Source organism: Phaseolus vulgaris, chromosome 3 (genome assembly GCF_000499845.2).
Source record: "Phaseolus vulgaris cultivar G19833 chromosome 3, P. vulgaris v2.0, whole genome shotgun sequence".
NCBI classification, from domain to species: domain Eukaryota; kingdom Viridiplantae; phylum Streptophyta; class Magnoliopsida; order Fabales; family Fabaceae; genus Phaseolus; species Phaseolus vulgaris.
In genome coordinates this window covers 36,887,660-36,909,259 of record NC_023757.2, presented here as the reverse complement: position 1 = coordinate 36,909,259, position 21,600 = coordinate 36,887,660, and the positions used below count along the sequence as shown (strand labels likewise).

The 21,600-nt window shown below is 35.8% G+C and overlaps 1 protein-coding gene across 3 annotated transcripts in view; it reads left to right on the top strand.

Moving 5' to 3' along the window:
* LOC137807418 (DNA-directed RNA polymerase 3B, chloroplastic) overlaps positions 1 to 19,635 on the top strand; it is a 46,895-nt gene extending 27,260 nt beyond the window's left edge. Inside the window, exons 10-19 of one of the 3 annotated variants that reach the window (XM_068608052.1) lie at positions 925 to 975; positions 2,383 to 2,453; positions 2,738 to 2,822; positions 2,897 to 3,049; positions 7,344 to 7,418; positions 7,556 to 7,645; positions 8,428 to 8,475; positions 8,580 to 8,694; positions 18,697 to 18,800; positions 18,989 to 19,635. In XM_068608052.1, coding sequence (XP_068464153.1) covers positions 925 to 975; positions 2,383 to 2,453; positions 2,738 to 2,822; positions 2,897 to 3,049; positions 7,344 to 7,418; positions 7,556 to 7,645; positions 8,428 to 8,475; positions 8,580 to 8,694; positions 18,697 to 18,800; positions 18,989 to 19,099 — 903 coding nt within the window. In that variant the 3' untranslated portion in view covers positions 19,100 to 19,635. Of the gene's footprint in view, positions 1 to 924; positions 976 to 2,382; positions 2,454 to 2,737; positions 2,823 to 2,896; positions 3,050 to 7,343; positions 7,419 to 7,555; positions 7,646 to 8,427; positions 8,476 to 8,579; positions 8,695 to 8,804; positions 8,975 to 18,696; positions 18,801 to 18,988 lie in introns of those variants that run through there. The other 2 variants (XM_068608053.1, XR_011080514.1) reach the window with 2 other exon arrangements.
* The last annotated feature ends 1,965 nt before the right edge of the window (positions 19,636 to 21,600 follow it).

Here is a 21,600-nt window from a genome sequence, read left to right as displayed (position 1 = left end):
TATCGGCGGTGGTCAATGGCGGTGGCAGTAACGGTCAATGGTGCAAGGTGGTTGTGGTGGTCAATGGAGAAAGGATAAGGAAAATAGAAAGTTGCAGCAATGAAGGCTGTCAAGGAAAATGATTACAGCAATGAAGGCTGTCAAGGAAAATGATTACAGCAATGAAGGCTAAAAAAAAATTGCGGAAGAGTCTCCTAGATTAGGAGCTCTGATACCAAGTGGAAAGAAATAGATGAAATATATTTCTGAGATATTTTACAAATGTGATTACAGTCTCTATTTATAGACTGTTTTACAACCTAATTAAGGAAAGAAATAATAGGTAATGAAAGCAAGAAATAATGGGTGTTTAAAGTTGTACAAATCAAATCACTAACAAATTTGTCCTAATAAATATAAAATGGAATATGCACTTAATTATAACATAATTCTCCTGATTATGCAACATCGGGTTTGGGAGAAGAATTTTCAGAATTGTTTGCAGTGCTTGATGATGAAGCCATAGTTTGCTCTTGATACCATAAAAGGTTGAAGAGGGAAAGGAAAGATTGAAGGAGAGAAAGAGAGATGCGAGATGTATTATTCAGTATATCTCAACATTACAAATAACAAAAAAGAGTGGGTATTTATAATACCCAATACTGCATAAGATGCAGGTAAAACAGTTTTAACTGCTATAACTAACTGTCTATTGATCAATGTGACCTAGACATACAATAAGGTATCCTAGAGACCTCTCCTCACAACTTCTGAATCAATTCTGAAATTCAAACTACCCTTATCCACGTATTTATAAGCTATTCAGTTATTGTTGTATTTCTCCTGTAATAACCCTTACATACAGTCTCTTAAACACTGGTCTCCTATCACTTTTACTGAGAATTTTTTAAAAACTGCTAACAACACTACTATGATGAATTTTAGGATGGTTCCTGTAATGGCTTACAACATTATGCTGCTTTGGGAAGAGATTCTGTAAGTCTACTTATATCCTGTTTTAATTTTGAAACCACTCATTACTCTTGAAATAATCCCTGTTTTTTATACCTAGAAGTTTGTACTTCCTCAATTTTGTGATAATTTTAGTATGATTTATTGTTCTGTATCTTCGTTTGTTTCCTTGAGTCACTATATTTTGAAATGTAAGTGTTATTTCAGTGTATTAACATAGCTTGTTCAATATACAGAAAATGGTATCCTTTCTTGTTTTGGGTACTTTTAGATGTTTTACCTTCTTCATGTTTGTGTTATATTCAATAGTATGACCATGATTTGCAACTATCTTATTGCAATATAATTGATAAGTATCAAGACCACCTGGGCCACAGAGATCCACTATTTGGAAAGTTTATTCTAGGAAAATAGGCTTCCAGATAAGTAAGTAGTATAGTAGAATAATGATCTGAAGTACAGGGTTCCAGATGTTTGACCACATCTAGGGAAAATAAAATAACTCACCAAGAAGCTGTAGCCGTAGCTTGATCTACTCACTCTCATTCTTCTCTGCCAGCCTTTCTTCGATTTGACCTTTTGGAACCATGTCCCATCTACCCAATACCATGTAGGGTACAGTCTACGAATGCCTCTTTGAAGGCTCTCATTAAACTCAGGGCTCGATCTTCCAACCTTCCAACCCTGTCATTTCACTAATGTGCAGAATTTCATTATCATCACTAATAAAGAGAGAGCCAAGGAGGTTTGACTGGTACTGTAATGCCAAAACTCAGTTTTAATAACTGATATGTGGCAGTTTATGGAGCAGTTATCATTTTCATTTTATGTGTGCGATAGTGTTAGGTTAGGAGACAGTTATATGTACTGTTAGACAGTTTCTGGATAGCCCGAGATTCTATAGGAGTTTCTGAACTTTATGACAGCATCAAATTGCTGTAATTTCTGTAACATGGTGTTATTTAGACCTATTTATCATCTATTACATTTGGTGTTCTATCAATAATATTTTATAATCTGTTAATTTCTTTCCCATTCTCCCAATTGTTAATCATGAATTTTGATGTGTCAGAGCAGTATTCTAACTTATTGTGCTATAGAGTACTAGTCTTTCTTCTTGTTTATTGAATCTAGTTAAAGAGATATGCTTTAAACCGATGCTCTATTTCCCTGACATGTGAGTCAGCTGGAACTGTAATATTAAAGTTGCAACCAACGCACACTAAGTGTTTGTTAGCACAAAGTCGATCTACAGTTGCAACCAACGCGTGCTAAGTGGAGCATATGATTCTGTTTATCCAAGTTATTAAGTATTTAATTATGTGTTCACTTTCATAAATTATTTCGTTTGATTACAAGGGCAATTAAACTAATTAATTATTCTATAATATTTTGTATTCTCACTTTTCTGGAATAAAAATTATTTGTCAGCTGGAGGCTGCTGCTGTTAACTTGGTGGCTAGTGAGAGACCAGCTGATGTTTACTCAGAGATTGCTGTTAGGTATGTTAAATCCTTTATCGCCAGCTTATGTACTTCACATTCAAACCACTGTTACATTATTTCAAGCTCAAAATCATTACATTACTCCCTTGCTGAAGTCTGAAATTTACTAATATTAGTCAAATAGGTACTTTTTGGTTAAAATCTGTTACCTCGTGTTGTGACCTACTTTTCTCTAGAATACTTACTGTATTATACACCCCAACAAAGTTCTAAGTGCACAATACAATTGATTTCACCAACTTTACTAATCAGTATTTAATTTTACTTGAATATTTGAGCAGGGTTCATGATATTATGAGAAGGGACAGTAACAAAGACCCAGCAGTCTATCCAAATGCTTTGTTGGCAAGGGTTTTAATTGATCAGGTCAATATTGATTAAGATATATGTTTCTCCAATTAGCTATAATCTCTTCTCACCAAACTTTTGGAAGCTTTCAGATTGACAGAAAACTGGTCAAACAGACAGTGATGACCTCAGTTTATGGTGTTACTTTTGTTGGGGCAAGAGAGCAAATGAAGAAAAGATTAGTGGAGAAAGGTGTTATTACTGATGAACAACTTTTATTTACTGCAGCTTGCTATGCTGCTAAAGTAAGTTTCAGCCGTGTACTACGGACCTATATTAGCAGTTAGAAAGTGCAATGGCTGATTTGATGTGTTTTTCCTATCCTTGCATCATTGGAAGATTATTCCCTACTAGAACACTTACAGTCTATGAAGCATGGAAACGATAAAGACACAGTCACAACGACACTTATAATTTCCAAAACAACAAGTTGTTTTGCAAAACAATCGATTGAAATAAATTTCCTGATTAAGGTTTTTACAAAAACAACCAGTTGTTTCATCGATATAACGGTTGTTTCTATTTGACAACAAAGACAAAATAAGCACAACTCTTCCAAATCCTTTTGAAAATCCACTAAGTGTCAAACAACCGGTTGTTTTAACATTTCAACAGGTTGAAATTTCTCAGCCTTTTAGAAAACCCATCTTTTCAAAAAGATAAAGATTCAAAGATCATCTTAAGGAGTGAATTAACAAGTTAAAAGCTACTAGACAACATATACACCTAGCAACAAGATCTTCAAGCATTCCACATAAATTTAAAGGCATCAAAGCATCTTGTTCAACAATCATCACCAAAGACATGTTGGACTGATATTGAATTTCTTTGCCTAAAAAATAGTTTAGTCTGCCCAGCTGCTTAAGAGAGAAATTAGAGTTCAAACAGAGAGATTTGTTGGATGAGAGAAGCAGATGTATTTGTACTAATAGACAAGCAAAGATGGATCAACCTTGCTCGAATAAAAGCCAAGTTGTAAATTTATTTGGCTACTTGTGAGCTTATTTGGCTTAAACAGTTACTTAAAGAATTGCAATTGCAATTTGGAGAGGTCACTCAAATGACATTTATATGTGATAATCAGGTTTCTCTTCATATTAGCTCAAATTCAGTTTTTCATGAAAGGACCAAACATATTGAGATTGATTGTCATTTCATTTGAGAAAAGGTTGTATCGGAAGATATCAAGAATGAGTTTGTTAATTCAAATGTTCAATTAACAAATATTTTTACTAAACTCTTACGAGGGCCTAGGATTGATTACATTTGTTACAAGCTGGGTACATATGATTTATATGCACCAGCTTGAGGGGAGTGTTAGATATTATGAGATATTATAGATATTGTTAGATATTTCTATTTATGTAATGGGCTTAGCTCATATGTTTCTTTCTCTATATAAACACAACCCTATGTGTTCAATATCCACAAGTGATTTATCCTAGTCTTTTCTTTTATTCTAATAAATGGCATCAACAAAATACACATAGTATACGTAACCATCAGTAGATGGAACATGTGCAGGACCCCAAATATTGCTAATGACCATATCAAAAGGAGAACTATAAAGAGTTTCAAATAAAGAAGAGGGTAATCTGTGAGGTTTTCCAACACATGATGAACAAAAATCACCTATTTTATTAGAAAAATGTATGTTACACTGAGTCAAAACAAGTCTCAACACATTAACATTTGGGTGACCTAATCTAGCAAGCGACAAATTATTGGATTAAGAGGAATTAGCAACAGCAAACTTTGAATTGTCAGTTGATCCAGTTGTAGGATAAAACCGAGTAATCTATGACATGACAGGAGCAGTACAACCTTGAATCTTAAGGTCAAGGAAAGAATATAAACCATCAGATCCAACAATGCCCCGAAAAAGGATTTTATTGGTGACCAGAGATTTAACAGTACAGAAATGAGAACTCAAAATAGATATTATTATCTAGAGCAAATTTGCTAACACTAAGATGATTTTTAGTAATTGAAGGAACATGCAGTAAATTGTGTAAGTAGAGAGAAAGATTAGGATTAATAGACTTCCTTAACAAGAAGAACCAGATCCAAGAACTTTCAAACATTCATCATTGTCAATGTAAATCTGGTCTAGGCCTTCAAAATGATTAAGTTGCTGAATGTTTTGAGAATTTCCAGTAACATGAAAAGATGCCCCAGAATCAGGTATCCAACTAGAGTTGTCAGGTTCTTGGGCAAAAGAATTTGCTATCATTGCACCGGGCACATCACCAACGGGTCTTGAAAGAACATGTTCAGTGGTAGGATAAGTCCAGCTATTAGATTTGGAAGAATGGTTGGACTACATAGCAGAAAATTGGTGGGGCTGATTCGTTGTAGAGTCATATAAAACAAGAGATTTATGTGGCTGATAAGAAGAATCTCCACGGTAAAAAGCAAATATTAGCACTGTGACCATATTTAAGACAAATTTGGCATTGAAAATTAGCAAATCTACAACCACGGCCTAGACCATCGCACCTGCGAGCACCCTGATCAGTGGAGGAACAGTCAAAATTTCCACGGTAGATATTAGTGCAATCTTGCAACCTTGGAGCTGCAGCATTTTTTAAGCCTAACTCAACCCCATAAAACCGGCTCATGGGGTGAGGTTTGCACCCACTTATATACAATGAAAGGCTCTAATCTCTAGTCGATGTGGGATCTCCAACACACACCCCTCACGCCGAGGCTACCAACTCGTGCGTGGAGATATATGTTATGGGTGGTCCGATAATAGCCCGATAGCGGGTGGCCTGATAAACCCAACAAATACTTGCTAGGATATGCTCGAAATGGCTCTGATACCATGTTACGAAGTGGACTTTAAGCCTAACTCAATCCCATAAAACCGACTCATAGGGTTGAGGTTTGCACCCACTTATATACAATGAAATGTCCTCATTTCTAGTTAATGTGGGATCTCCAACACTTTCAATAAGAAAAGTCATAGGGGCATAATCTTGTGGAAGACCTTCAAGAATGCATCCATGTACTCATTATGCTTGTCAGGACAACCAATTGCAGCCAACTCATCTGCAATAGACTTGATTTGTCCCAAGAACTCCCGCATGGACTTGTTGTCAAGGGACTGGACATGAAGATCATTGCGCAACTACCTTGTTTGAGCTTTGGTTTGAGTACAGAAATGGTCATGGATCTGTTCCCAAACCTGATATGAATGAACAACTCTAAGAACAGGCGATAAGATAGCCTTGGACAAAGTTGATTGAAGCCAAGAAAGCAAGATTTGGTCTTGAACTTCCCATTCATATGCTGCATTAATAATTCCATGATAAGATAACCTTGGACAAAGTTGATTGAAGCCAAGAAAGCAAGATTTGGTCTTGAACTTCCATTCTTCATATGCTGCATTAATAATTCCATGAGGCACGGTCATCTTCAGAGAGAAATCTTGGAGGAATCACAAGATTAACAACAAATTTGTGAAGTTTGTGGGACTTAATAACAGGTTCAACCTGTTGCTTCCAAAGAAAATAATTGGAATCATCAAGTTTTTTCCCTGCAGAATGTGGAAAAAACTTGGTAGGAGATGGGAGGGAGCTTGAATTGATCATTGTGGATCAATCGCTGGCTCTAGATACCATAATAGAATTTGGTATGTAAAAGATAGAGAAAACATAAGAAACTGAAACTGGATATTATTATCATTCATTACTGTCTGAAAACAGAAAAAGAAAACCAATATATGGTTCAAACAGAACACGGCTCATACATGGCCCAAACGGAAAACAGAAAGCAACAAACAGCAAAGCATTCGATTGAAAACAATCAACTGAAAGTGTACATTATACAATACTAATATATAGCACAAACTTACGCAATAAGTTTCTGACTTTCTAACTTTTGAAAAAATCACTATGTCTGTCCTCATTAACGTTGTGTTGGACCATGTGAGAGTTGTGTCCAAACCACAAAAAAACTTTTTTTAAATTTGACATTTCAGCAGTGTCAAACACAAAGACACACCATTGAAGAGCCGTGTTCATGTATCATGGCTTACAGTACACAAAATATTATTTTTTAAACCTGATCAATTCGAAACCTAGGTATAGTTTTTTGATCAAGTTGATTATTTCAGAGAATTGTATATTTAGTACTATCTGAGTGCTTATTTCTTGATGGGTTTGGTTTTCCTAAATCTAACTGTAATATGAGAGGAAATACACGTGGAGCTACATGCAAAACATGCTTATACAATAAATCTGCTCTATTCTCTTGTTAGAGATATTTCTCTTTGTATTTTTCTATTAGTTGTTTGAGATATCTCTCTTTGTATTTTTTTGGTTAAGTGAATCTTTTAGTTTTTCTGTTTTGTTCTTTTTGCTTAGTTGCTACTGACCTGTATAGTTAGTTACAACTAACTCTTCTCAAAGGCTATTATAGGTCTTCTGTAACAAAGAGTAGTCAGTTTTCGCAAATGTAATCATTTCATTGAAATATTCAATAAAAGTTTCTTTCAATATAATGTCTTATATTTTGATACTCATCATTTTATAGGTGACATTAACTGCCCTTGGAGAAATTTTTGGAGCTGCTCGTGTCATTATGGGCTGGCTTGGTGATTGTGCAAAGGTTTGGTCTCATAGCCATGTTGAACTTCAAATGATACTAAAATCTAATTGGTTTTGGCACTGTTGTGTATGTGTGTGCCTGCATGCTTTCAAGCTTTCTTTCTATTCCTGAATGGTGGGACCTTAAACTTTATATAGGTGATTACTTCTGAAAATCTTCCTGTTAGTTGGACCACTCCTCTTGGTCTTCCAGTTATACAACCATACTGTAAAACTGAGCGTCATCTGGTAAGCTTTTACATACAAATGATTCGTGCCCCCCCCCCCCCCCCCCCCCTTTCTTTTATGTTATAGGTATTAATTTACTCAACAGTGACAAGTTAAAACCATCATACTAAATGTACAATGGAAGATATCCACTTAGGTGGATAAAAGAATGAATTTTGTTAAAAGCCCACTTAAAGGGGTAGCTTATGTTACATTATGCAATGGATTGATGTATTAACAGATTAGTGTGGAACTGTAGATCTTTCTTTAACATGTTACTACCATATGGCTTTAATTTTTGGGGTTTCACCATTTCTTGACCAGTTTTCATACTAAGATTTGTAACCGTTATTCTCTACGAATTACTTATTTTGTATTACTTGGTTTTCTGTGACTCATCAGTGCAGTGTGAAAACTTTTTAGATGTTTGGTGATTTATTTAACCCAATAGTCTATCAATTGCAAGACACCTGAACAACTGGCTTTTAGGCTATGCAATGGAAATAAACCAGTCAGTTACCTGCAGAATATGTAATGATAAGTTAATCATGGTGACTGTAAGACTCCACCCCTTGTGTGTGTCAAAACAGCTGAGGAACATATATACATAAAATAGGGCCCAAACCCATTTACAAAATATAACTAACATAAGCAATATAGATTTGTAGGCACTGTATATTTCATAGAATAAGTTGTAAAAACCCAAGACAGGACCAATAATTATACATTTGAATCAAAAGAATAGTCAAAGAAATTTTTTACTATCTCGAGGCATGACAGTTATGAATCACCCTTGACTGCAGATCAGAACATCTCTTCAATTTTTGGCCTTGAGAAGAGAGGGTAATGCCGTAAGTGTACACAGTCCTCTTTTTTGCAGCTTATCTTTCCTTATGATATTTTCAAAAAAAAAATATTATCGACATATTTTCAATTAAAACTATTTGCATTCCAGGTAGATGCCAAGAAACAGAGATCTGCATTTCCCCCAAACTTCATACATTCACTAGACAGTTCACACATGATGATGACTGCTCTTGCCAGTAGGGATGCTGGTTTAAGTTTTGCAGGTTTTAAGATCTCCTTTCACTAACAAAATCCTAAAGCGTATTGAAAATTTCCGTCTAGAGTTGCAAAAATATACAATTCTAGTTTAATACTTATCTTTTCTTGTTCCAAGGGTGGCAGTGTAGACCTAGGAAGTGGGTCAGGAGTTTTTGACAAGAGTCAAAATCATGTTTGATGCTATTGCCACTCAAGCTCTTTGCTTGTGGGCAATTTAAGACGCTATGGTATTTTCTGCAATTGTTTCTGGAACTGGAAGATGTAGGAATTGAATTAGAGTCACTTACTTTTAAATTGTGTAAGTTTATCACAAGTGCTTTACATCTTTAGTTTCTTTTGATCCAAAAGTTGAATATTTTGCTTAGTTTAGAAGGATGACTATATGCATCCTAAACTAATGCTCTGGATCAATTTACATTGGTTAAGTCTATTACAATATCATGTTGGATGTTGTTAAAAGTATGATTGCTACTGTACAGTTTTCATAAAGCTGCTTTATTGGGTGTACATATCTAGCCTAACGAGTGTTATTAGATATAACTTTTCCTTGTAATGTACTCCTCCCTTTTTTCATATATACATACATATATATACATACATATATATATAATATACATCAGCTTCGAATTAACACGCTGACGTTTTATCACATCCAAATTCAAGTTGGTATCAAGAGCCTTGTCATCAGACCACCACTGTCTTCTCTCTTCGGCGACTGTTCATCGCCGTTTTGTTTTTACGAAATTAGGGTTAGGTGTGCCTTGAGGAGCATGACCCAACTCGAGGGTCATGTGACCAAGAGCTTCACAACATGCTGGCATGCACCAATCTCCGACCCCATTCACCAAGTGTGTGTCCCACACGTGTTGCCTCCCTGATGTCATCAACATCTTCTAAGCATGATTCTGCCCTTGTCTTCCTAGTTGTACGACTTCGAGTTGGTCAATGCTCTTTCCTCACAACATAGGATTTTTTCCTTCTCTCAAATTTGTTTGTGGCTTTTTATCTCTAGAATGGCTTCCACTATTTCTACTCCTTCCTTTCTTGCTACTCCTATTGCCACAGTGACTGGAAAAACTCCTTACATACCAACACAAGGCACAAAAAGCTCCTCCCATTCTTCCTGAAGTCTCTCATGATTCAAATCTTCCTCTAATAGTTTCCCATGTCATGGATCCTTCTTCATCAACTCTTTCATATAACACAACTTCAAAGTGGCCTATTACTCTAAGAAAAAGTATTTTGTCTACTCATAATGCATAACTATTTATAATTTTTTGAGTTATCATTGTTTGCGTCCATCTTATTCTTTTGTTTCTTCTTTGTATGTCACCGTCATTCCTAAAACTATTCATGAGACACTTGACCATCCTGGATAGTGACAAGCCATGACTGATGAAATGTTGGTTCTTGAAAGCAATGACATGTGGTAGCTTGTTCCTCTTCTCTTTGGAAAGAAGAGATTTGGCTGTAGATGGGCCTATATTGTTAAATTTGGGTCTAGTGGTGAAGTTGATTGCCTTAAAGTTCGGTTGGTGGCCATAGGTTATATACAATTTTTTGCATTTGACTACTTTTGTACTTCTTCTCTCGTGGTCAATATCACCACAATTAGGCTTTTCCTTGCTATGTTTGCTATTCACCATTGGCCATCATTGACCAACATAACATTAAAAATGCATTTTTCATGGTGATCTTGAGGAAATTTACATGGAGCACCCTCTTGGATTTGTTGCTTAAGGAGAGTCTAGTCTAGTGTGTAAACTCCACTCTTTATGATCTGTATTAAGAAGTGGACTTTAAGCCTAACTCAACCTCATAGCGGGTGGCCTGATAAGCCCAACAAACAATCTCTAGAATAGGCTCGAAATGGCTCTAATACCATATTAAGAAGTGGACTTTATGCCTAAATCAACCTCATAAAACCGGCTTATAAGGTAAGGTTTGCACCCACATATATACTATGAAATATCTTAATCTCTATTCGATGTGGGATCTCCAACAATCTGAAGCAATCATCTTGAGCTTGGTTTGGTAAAGTCAATCATACTATGTAAGCTTTTGGATTGAAACAAAGTGAGACAAATCATTTAGTTTTCTATTGCATACTTCTTTTAGGAAGTGTGTTTATCTAATGGCCTATGTTGATGATATGGTATTTGTAGGGAATGATGCCACAAGGATCTCTCAACTAAAGGAGATTGGGTGGACCAAGGTGAAACTTTTTCAGATCCAGAAAGATATAGGAGGAGGCTGGTGGGAAAACTTATTTATCTCAATATTACAAGATCTGATATTTCTTATGCAGTCAATTGGAGTTGTTAGCCAATTCATGTTGGACCCTCACATTAATCCAAGGTAGTCAAAATCGAGATCTTACTTAGGATCGGAAAGATAAACATAAATCGTAAAACATAAGATCGTAACACGGATCGTAAGATCCTACATATTTTATAGAACTCATAATTGAACCTCATAATATATAAAAGAGTACATAATTAGGTGTAAGCAACACATCCTATCATAAGAGTAACCATTTACTTGTTACAAAACATTGAGAAAATAATAATCTATCTAAACCAAATAATCTTGTAAGTTAAATTCATATTCAACTTCATGATTTCCATCTCCTTCGTCATTCAAATCAGTCATGTCTAAGTGATGACTATGTAAAGATTCACCCTCCTCTACTTCAATAGGAACCAAGTTTTCATCCAAATCAAATGTTTCATTATGCTCATGCTCATCTTCCATAATCCACTCGTCATCGGATGAACAATCATCAATATTAATTTGAGTTGGTTTTCTTGTTTGCTTCTTCTTAGCTAATTTTGAATTTGCCATAACAAAAACAACATCATTCATTGTGCTTTGCTTTCGCCTATTTCTTCTCTTTGTGTGGACCTAAACAAATGCAAAGACAAATATTATAAGTAATTAGTGGATCAGTAGTAGACTACTAATTATATTCTAGAGATATATTTGAAGTTAACTTACCATCTCAAAGGAACTCCAGTTACGCTCACATCCGGAAGAGCTACATGTCAAGCTCAATACATGAATGGCAAACTTTTGGAGTTCTGGATACTCACCATAACACTCCCACCAATCTGCGGGAGTCTTTAAATTGATTGACCTAGTAGCCATGGGACAACCAAAAAATTTTGCTCGTTTTTTGAAATCATCAATTTGAACATCAATGAGAGTTTGTTCATCCTCATCCTCCACCATCCTAGTTATGCATTCCATTAGACCACGCTTCACCTCCAAATCTGCTTTAAATCCAGGACGATAATGCATTTGAGGGTTAAGAAAATAGCCTGCAGCATGCAAAGGCCTATGAAGTTGTTTGTCCCACCTTTCATCAATGATGTTCCACAAAGGCAAATAGCTAACCAAAATATATTACATTGAGTTAGTTTTTTGTTTTGAATTTCAAAATCACCATCTCAACAAACAAATACATAAAATACCTTTTTTTGACACCATGTGCAGCACAAGGTGTCCAAAATAACTTTTTTCTCTTTGTCATCAACATTTGACCAGCAGCTTTGTAGTTTGTTGCATTATCAGTGACAACTTGAATGACATTGTCTTCCCCCACCTCTTCAACAATGTCGTCCATCATCTCAAAAACTTTCTCAGCTGTTTTAGATATAGCAGATGCATCTATGGATTTTAGGAATACAGTTCCCTTTGGGCTGTTCACCAAGAAGTTTATTATTGTCTTTCTTTTCTTATCAGTCCAACCATCAGTCATAATCGTACATCCCATTTTCTTCCATTCATCCCTATGTGACTAGAGCAAGTGATGTATTTGTAACTTCCTCCTTCAAATATTTGACTCTAATGTCATGATAGTAGTGAATTCTTCACTCTTTGCCACATTGAAAGGTATAACATTGTTATAAAAGAACCTAGCAATTGCTTGACATGCCTCCTCTCTAAGACCTTTCTTAAACATGTTGTTGATGGTAGTTTGCCTATTCTTAAAAATATTTCTGCCACGGGGACGGTTGCTGGATTGAGTGAACTCTTCCTCACTGTTTTTTCTTTTCTCACTAGCTTTTGCGATTTCCTCATCATTCAAAGTAAAACTTGATTTCTTATTTAATTTTTGTTGCAAACCAACAACAATTTCCCACATCTCCTTTTTAACTTCATCAGGAGCATCCTCGCATGCTCCAACATCCTTTTGAGTACTGGCCAAGTGATGCTTCAATCGATAAACTCCCCCGGTTAATACCTTTTGACAATATTTGCATTGAAGTTGTCTAATATCCCCAGCAACTGAGATACAATGCTTCCAAGCAACATCACTCCTATTTCCTGGAGCATTTTTGGGAGTCACTGTCACGGGTATAGAAGTCATTGTAATGATGGGAATTTGGGACTGCAGTTTGGGTTGCAGTGGAAAAAAAAAAAAAAAAAAAAAAAAAAAAAAAAAACTGCACTTGGTTGCAGTGAGAAAAACAGAGAAAAAAATCTGGACTTGATTATACAGAAAAAAAAAAAAAAACAAAGGAGAGCGGGACTGCAGTTGGGAACTTGAAAGCGAAGGGGAGAGGAGTGAGAAAAAAATAGGAAAAAAAATTTGCACTTGGTTATGCAATGGAGAAGTTGTTGAAAGGGAATGGGAGAGAAGAGCGGGAGTCTGTTTGCATGGCTTAAAATAATTGATTAAAATTAATTTTGTTGAAGTTGTAACGTTTTGGAGTAAAAAATTAAAAATTTTACTGTGCAGTAACTGATTTCTTTCACGGTAAGTGGATTCTTTTTAGTTATTTGGCCTTTTTATTTCATTGAGCCCATATGCTGCTACCTCCATCTTAAACAGAAACCCTAATCTTAATCTATTCCATCTGCTGCTGCTGCCACACCACAGCCACCGTGCTGCACGCCGTCATGTCGCGACACTGTAAACGCTACCGCGTCGCTGCAACGGTGATGTTAGAAGCGCTGCCTGTGGCGATTTCCAGTATCGTGAAACTCGACGATTCCACGCGAGTTGCGATTTATAACGCCGATCCCACGCGATCTGCAGAAATCGTATTATTCTGGTGATCGCAGATCGGCACCATGAGTATACATCGTAAAATCGTGCGATCTTACGATGCAATTCGCGATTTTGACTACCATGTTAATCATTGGAATATTGTAATCTACATTCTCATATATATCAAAAAAGGTTCTAGGACAAGGATTGTTGTACAAGGACAAAGGAAATACTCAAATTATAAGGTATTGTGATGCAGATTGGGTTGATTGTCACATTTTCACATGATCTAGCGCTTGATATGGTGTATTCATTGGAGGAAATATTGTCTTCTGAAAGAACAAGAAACAAAATGGTGTTGCCCAATCTAGTGCAGAAGTTGAATATAGATCTATGACTTTGGCCACTTGTGCACTTGTGTGGATTAAACAACTCCTTTTAAGAGTTAAAATTTTGTGAAGTTGAGCAGTTGAGCAAATGAAGTTGTATTATGATAATCTAGCCGTCTTCCATATTGCTTCTAATCCTATGTTTCATCCTAATACATAGAGATTGAATGTCATTTTAGTTGAAAGAAATAGATGAAATATATTTCTAAGATATTTTACAAATGTGATTACAATCTCTATTTATAGACTGTTTTACAATCTAATTAAGGAAATAAATAATAGGTAATGAAAGCCAGAAACAATGGGTGTTTAAAGTTGTACAAATCAAATAAAATAAAATCACTAACAAATCTGTCCTAATAAATATAAAATGGAATCTGCACTTAATTATGACATAATTTTGTTGATTATGCAACACTCCCTCTCAAGTTGGTGAATGTATATCTATCATTCCCAACTTGCAAGTAAGATCTTCGAATTGTTTTGTGGGAAGTCCCTTAGTAAACATATCTACCAATTGGAGTCTTGAAGGGATGTACTCAGTGGCTATAAGACCATCATCCAACTTCTCTTTAATAAAGTGTCGGTCTATCTCTATGTGTTTTGTTCGATCATGTTGAACCGGATTGTGTGCAATACTGATAGCGGACTTATTATCACACGCCAAGCCCATAGGAGCTTCATATTTTATTTTTAGGTCATCAAGTATGATCTTCATCCATAAGAGTTCACACACCCCTTGAGCCATGGCTCTAAATTCTGCCTCTGCACTTGATCTTGCAACTACATTTTGCTTCTTGCTCCTCCATGTCACCAGATTTCCACCCAAGAACATGCAGTAGCCTGTGGTGGATCTCCTATCAACAATCGAGTATACACTTTCATGGATAAGTTTTCCCCCTTTTCTGAATAGAAATCCTTTTCCTGGAGAGGCTTTTAAGTATTGAATAATTCTATCTACTGCCTGCAAGTGTCTTTCTCTTGGATCATGCATAAATTGGCTAACCACACTAACTAACTGCATAGGCTATGTCTGGCCTAGTGTGTGATAGATAAATGAGTTTACCCACAAGTCTTTGATATTGTGTCTTTTCCACTTTTGGGTTTTCCTCATCATTCCCAATCCTATGATTTTGCTTTATTGGCACTCCAGTGGTCTTACAACCCAACTTACCAGTCTCTTTGTCAAGGATGTATTTCCTTTGAGAAATAAAGATACCCTGTCTCGAGTAAGCAACCTCTATCCCAAGGAAGTACTTCAGCTTCCCAAGATCCTTCATTTCAAATTGAGCAGCTAGTCTCTCCCTCAAATTTTGTTTTTCAATCTCATCATCACTTGTAATAATCATATCATCTACATAGACCAAAAGTAGAGTGAGTTTACCATTCTGAGAATGTTTTATAAACAGAGTATGGTCACCTTGGCTTTGTCAGTACCCCAAAGATACCATAACTTGAGTAAACCTTCCAAACCAAGCATGAGGTGATTGTTTAAGACTTATACTTAACTGTGTATATCCACCTACAACCCACTGCTTTCTTATCTTTTGGTCTCTCTACAATCTCCCAAATCTCATTCCTTTCTAACACGCTCATTTCTTCATTCATGGCTTGAATCCAGTTCTCATCTTTTAAGGCTTCATGTACCGATGTAGGGATTCTGATAGAATCAATTGCTGAAAGAAAACTTTGGTACTGCATAGAAAGTTTTTCTGTAGACACAAATTGGGATATAGGATATTTGGCACAAGATCTTTTTTCTTTTCTCAAGGCAATAGGTAAATCATTTAGGTTAAGTTCAAAAGCAATATTTAAAGTGTCCTCAAGAGTCTCACAGGTATGAGATCTTACCTCCGGTTCGGACAATTGAAGTTGTTGTTCGACCAGGACAGGTTCTTGTTGCCTTCGCTGATATTGTTTTCCAAAATATTTGTCTTCATTATTCTTCTCTGGTAATGATGTTGGTGCAAGGTCTTTGTCATCCTCCCTAAGAATGAAATTCTGCAAGAAAAAGGTGGCAACTCAAGATTCTCATCTTCTTGAATACTCCCCCCCTGAAACTGAGAACTAGGAAAGAAAGACTCTGTTTCATGAAAGGTGACATCCTTGGAAACATAGACTTTACGACTCTGAGGGTGATAACATTTGTACCCCTTTTTGTTGGGGGCATAACCAATGAAGACACATTTGATGGCGCGAGGATCTAACTTACCTCGATAAGGACTATGAACATGGACAAAAGCAGGACAACCAAAGACACGATTCTGAAGACTAGTCAACATGGGAATAGAAGGATAGAATGTGGTCATAAGGTGAATAGGAGTAACACCCTCTAGAACCCGAGAGGGTAATCTATTAATCAAATAAGTGGCAGTCAGGACTGCTTCCCCAGTAAGATCTAGGAACAGATGTTTGGAAAAGTAAAGCTCGAGTAACCTCAAGGAGATGACGATTTTTTCTTTCAGCAACCCCATTTTGTTGAAGAGTGTCCACACAGGTTAATTCATGAACAACTCCATTTTCCTGAAGGAACTTGGAAAGGTTTTGGTTCACATATTCTCTTCCATTATCAGACCGCAAACTCTTAATTGGACTTTCAAATTGTGTTTAAATCATTCTGTAAAACGTTACAAATAGATGAAAAACTTCAGACTTATCTTTCATGAGGAATATCCAGGTAACCCGAGTACAATAATCATCAATAAATGAAACAAACCATTTTGCACCCGAGATATTAGGAATAGATGAAGGTCCCCATACATCTGGATGAATAAGATCAAAAGGTTTAGAACTTTTATTACCATTGGGAGGAAAAGTTGTCCGATGGTGTTTAGCAAACTGACAAACATCACAATGAAATGACTTAGCAGACACTTTTGTAAATAAAACAAGAAATAAGGAGTTTAGGGTACTAAATGGAGGATGACCAAGACGTCTGTGTTGAAGCCATATCTGAGAGGATGACCAAGATTCACGACCTTGCTGAAGATTACAAGTGTGTGCCTGTAGTCTAGCACACTTTTTATTTTCTTCATGATGTAAATAATATAACCCATCCTGCTCTTTAGAAATTCCAATAGTTTTCCCCGTGGCAAGATCCTAAAAAACACAATGGGAAGGGAAAAATACCACCGCACAATTTAAATCTTGGGTAATCTTTTGAATAGACAAGAGGTTATTGGATAGTTTGGGAACATGAAGCACATTTTTTAAAGGAAATGAAGGTTGCAGGTGAATGTTACCACGACCATTAACGGGGGTAGTGGAACCATTAGCAACAGTAATATATGAGTTACCAGATAAAGCAATGTAGGATGAAAAAGAAGAGGAATGAGGTGTCATATGATCAATGGCACCAGAGTCTATAATCCAGATATTTTCAGTACTAGAAACATTAAAGGATAAAAAACTAGAACTCTTACCACTCATAGTGAAGGAACAATAGCTAGATGGCTTACTAGGAGAGTCCATGAGAGCTCAAAACCTGAGTTTTTCATATTGGCAAAATTTGATCTTGTTCATAAAAAAAATCGCCGGGAAAATTTTCCGGTGGTGGTTTCCGGCGGCCGGTAGCAGTTTCCGGTGAGTGGTGGCAGTTCCGGCGAGCGGCATCAGCGGCGGTCGGTGGTGGTGGTCGGCGATCAATGGTGGTGGCAGTAACGGTCAATGGTGCAAGGTGGTGGTGGTGGTCAATGGTGAAAAGATAAGGAAAATAAAAAGTTGCAGCAATTAAGGCTGTCCAAAAAAAAAAATTACAGCAATGAAGGCAGGCTGCTAAAAAAAAAATTGCAGAAGCAGAGTCTCTCAGATCAGGAGCTCTGATACCAAGTTGAAAGAAATAGATGAAATATATTTCTAAAATATTTTACAAATAGTCTCTATTTATAAACTGTTTTACAATCTAATTAAGGAAAGAAATAATAGGTAATGAAAGCTAGAAATATTGGGTGTTTGAAGCTGTACAAATCAAATCAAATCAAATCACTAACAAATATGTCCTAATAAATATAAAATGGAATCTGCACTTAATTATAACATAATTTTCCTGATTATGCAACAATTTTATTAGGGAGAAGTTGTTGTTCAAGGAACTCCGTAAGGGATTTATTAGCTCTGACTTGCTGACATTCTCACTAAGCCCTTGAGAGGATCTAGAATTAATTTTATGCGTTTCCAAGCCAGTGCATGCAATTTATATGCTCGAGGAAGTGTTAAAATTATTATTATTGTATTCTACAACTTTCATTAAGCTGCTTTTTTGGGTGTATGTACCTAGCCTTAGGTTCAGTGTTCTAGGATATAACTTGTCCTTGTAATGTATTCTTCCCTTTTTCACACACATATATGTATATAAAATATACAGCTGAAAATTAACTTGCCAATTTTTTATCACATCCAAATTCAAGTGAGGTTGTGATGATAGTTCTCAAGGCACATTTATTTTAGTAACCACTGTAGTTAAATCCGTAATCTAATTATCTGGTTCAGTTAATATATTTACGTCCAACTTTCACTTTATATACTCCATTTCTGAGAAAATTTGGTGGAAAAGCAAATCTATTAAAGAAAAATACTTTTTTATGTTTTGGTGCTTAAATTTTGTGAAATAAATGTGTATGCAGGGGTTCATGACTCGTTTTGGACACATGCATGTGACGCGGAGAAAATGAGTCACATTCTTAGAGAAAAATTTGTGGAGCTTTATAACATGCCAATACTTGAAAATGTAAGGTTTTGCGGTATCATGGGAAACTTTGGCTTATGTTATAGGACTACATGGAGAAAAGTTATTTCTTAGTTTCTCATCATCAAATATCAAACATCATGATAGCATCATCCTACTTAATGCAAATCCTTTTCCTTTTAAACCAACATAGGGAGAACGAAAACCTCATTATTTTATCTGTTAAACAGTTGCTGGAAGATTTTGAGACATCATACCCGGGATTAGCTTTCCCTCCTGTGCCAGAGAGAGGTGATTTTGACTTGCGGAAGGTTCTCGAGTCTCCATACTTCTTCAACTGAACATTCCTTCAAAGGAAGCTATTACAAGATTCCATGAAGTGTTGTTACCTTCACTTTTGAGGCAAAATAGTTCAGAATCTTCTGCTTCTGAGACAATACTTCATCTTCCCTCAGAAGTTGTTCAAAGTAAGACCCCAAGTTGATTTTGGGAAAGGCCTGGAAAGAATTCTTCTGTTACTAGGATGCTCAAAACAATACTTGTTTGGCTGCTTTAAGAGGAAAGAAGCTCTGATCATTCTTTACATATCTAATGTTGGCGATTTCCTCCACTCAAACTGAGTTTGTAGAAAGGCTTAAGCACAATGCGGAGCTGAAGACCTTGGCTGATTTTGATAATGTAACCATTTTCTTTCTGTTTACATGTACTATAATGTATGAATATCTGTATTACATATAAGATTGAAAGATAGATCGTTAGGCATAGAATCAGTCATTTTTGTAACTTGTACATAGAGCTATTCATTTCATTAACTTCAATTATATATTTAAATTATGTCAAGAAAATTTGAAATAGATAGCAAAGTTCATCCTTGTTATGTCTATCCGCTTGATGCTACGAATCACATATAATTTCATTTCTATGGCCTGCAAAGAGAATTATGGTCATATCATCTTATCTTCCTATCTAATGTCTTGCAGTAACTTTTTGCTTTTAAACTGTGACACATGTTTGAGTTGAATACCAATATTCCTTAGAAGTAATTAAAACTCAAAAAGGAACATGGTATGGAAGTGGAGATAAAATTGAAGTCCTTAAGCTATCAAGTGAATAAAAATATGATAGTCAAACTATTTAGGCTTTTCTTCCTACACAGTATGGTTTCCATGTCTCCCGATGAGGGTGTAGAAAGACAAAAGTACCCTAAGTAAAATTATCCCCACTCCCTCTCATCTGTATACTGCAGCAGCTCCTCCACACCTCCATAAGTTCTTCACTTCCGTCAAGACCCTTTCCGCCATTGTCAACGGTTGTTTCATTTGGCCAGTGTCATCACCGTTACCCTGCAACATCCATTGTCATATCAAAGGTAAGTTTTTGCTTTGGTATCTCATGAAGCATTTTGGACTCGGAAGAGTCAACGAACATTCCAAATGGAGTGAGTATAGGATCCAGATTGCAAAAGCTGAAAACATACTCCGGATTCATCAATCCAAAATTAATAAAAGTAGGTTTAAGATTGTGAATAGGGCTATCCAGAAACCCATTACTGATTAAGTAGTCTGGAAATATGTTCCAGATAGGAACATTTCATAAGTTGTTTAATTTTCAATGATGTAGTAATCTGGATTGAACAGTGCTGAATGCACATGGTACATTTCATTTTTTTCATTAGCTTCCTACTGCGCTGTGTATTCTTAATCTTTCATTGCTTATTTTTGGCCTGTGTTATAAATTGTAAATGTTTGAAGCAATTCTTAATACTTGTAGTTAGATGGTTCTCTGATGCAATATTAGGGAAAGAAATTGTTTTTCTCAGTGATAAATGCTTGAGATTTTGAATAATTTGCCATATGGGGCTTGTCTTATAATTCTTACCAAGCACGTGCTTTGAAGATGACTAATTTTTGGATCAGAACTTCTTGCTCACATCCAATGACGAAAACGAAAACTTAATTTGGCATATGGGCCATACATAGACTTTGGGTTGTCAGATTTTGTTAAACTGGGTATATTTTTATTCCTTTTAAATATGTTTTGTGTTATTTATTATCTTGGAGTTGCTTTATTTCTTCACTTTTCATTGTCCTTTACAGATAAAAAACTTAATGATATTGTTGGCAGTGCATGCTATGTGGCTCCAGAAGTTCTACATAGAGCTTATAATACATAGTCTGATGTCTGGAGTATTGGAGTGATTGCATATATTTTTTGGTCCTTTTTAATTAGTGTTGTATTGTAGGTATAAGACATGAAACTAGCAGTGTATATTTCATATGATTTGTCAAGCTGTTGCGTGGATTTGTCACAATGATTTCACAATGGAGATGTATCATTGTTTTGATCTTGTCCATATGGAAATCCTTTGCTTTAGGGCTCTTTTGGGCTTTCAGCATTATTGTAGCTTTTGGGAATTTGTAATTTGATTTTTCTTGGATGATTTTATCATTATTTAAAGGTGCTGATCATGTTGATAATCGGGTTCGAAATTCACGAAAACTCATATCCCTCTATCATATGCCATGGGTTCTAGTGTATCTTATTTGGAATAAAAAGCATGTTTTAAATTAACTATTCCAAAATTAGTAGAGATTACTTTTTTGCAAATAGGAGTGTGCAAGAAAAAACAGTCCATTTGTCATGTTCCATGATAGCTCAATTTATTATCAAACTAACAAAAAAAGCAACAAATTATGCCAATATTGTCAACTTAACACAAGTTTCACACTCCAGCATCTTAAACCAACTAATATGGTTGATAATGAACGAAACATTGGTTCTTTGGGCAAAAGTATTAAAGAGTGCATCTAGGCTGCATTATCTACTGAGCTGACACATTTGC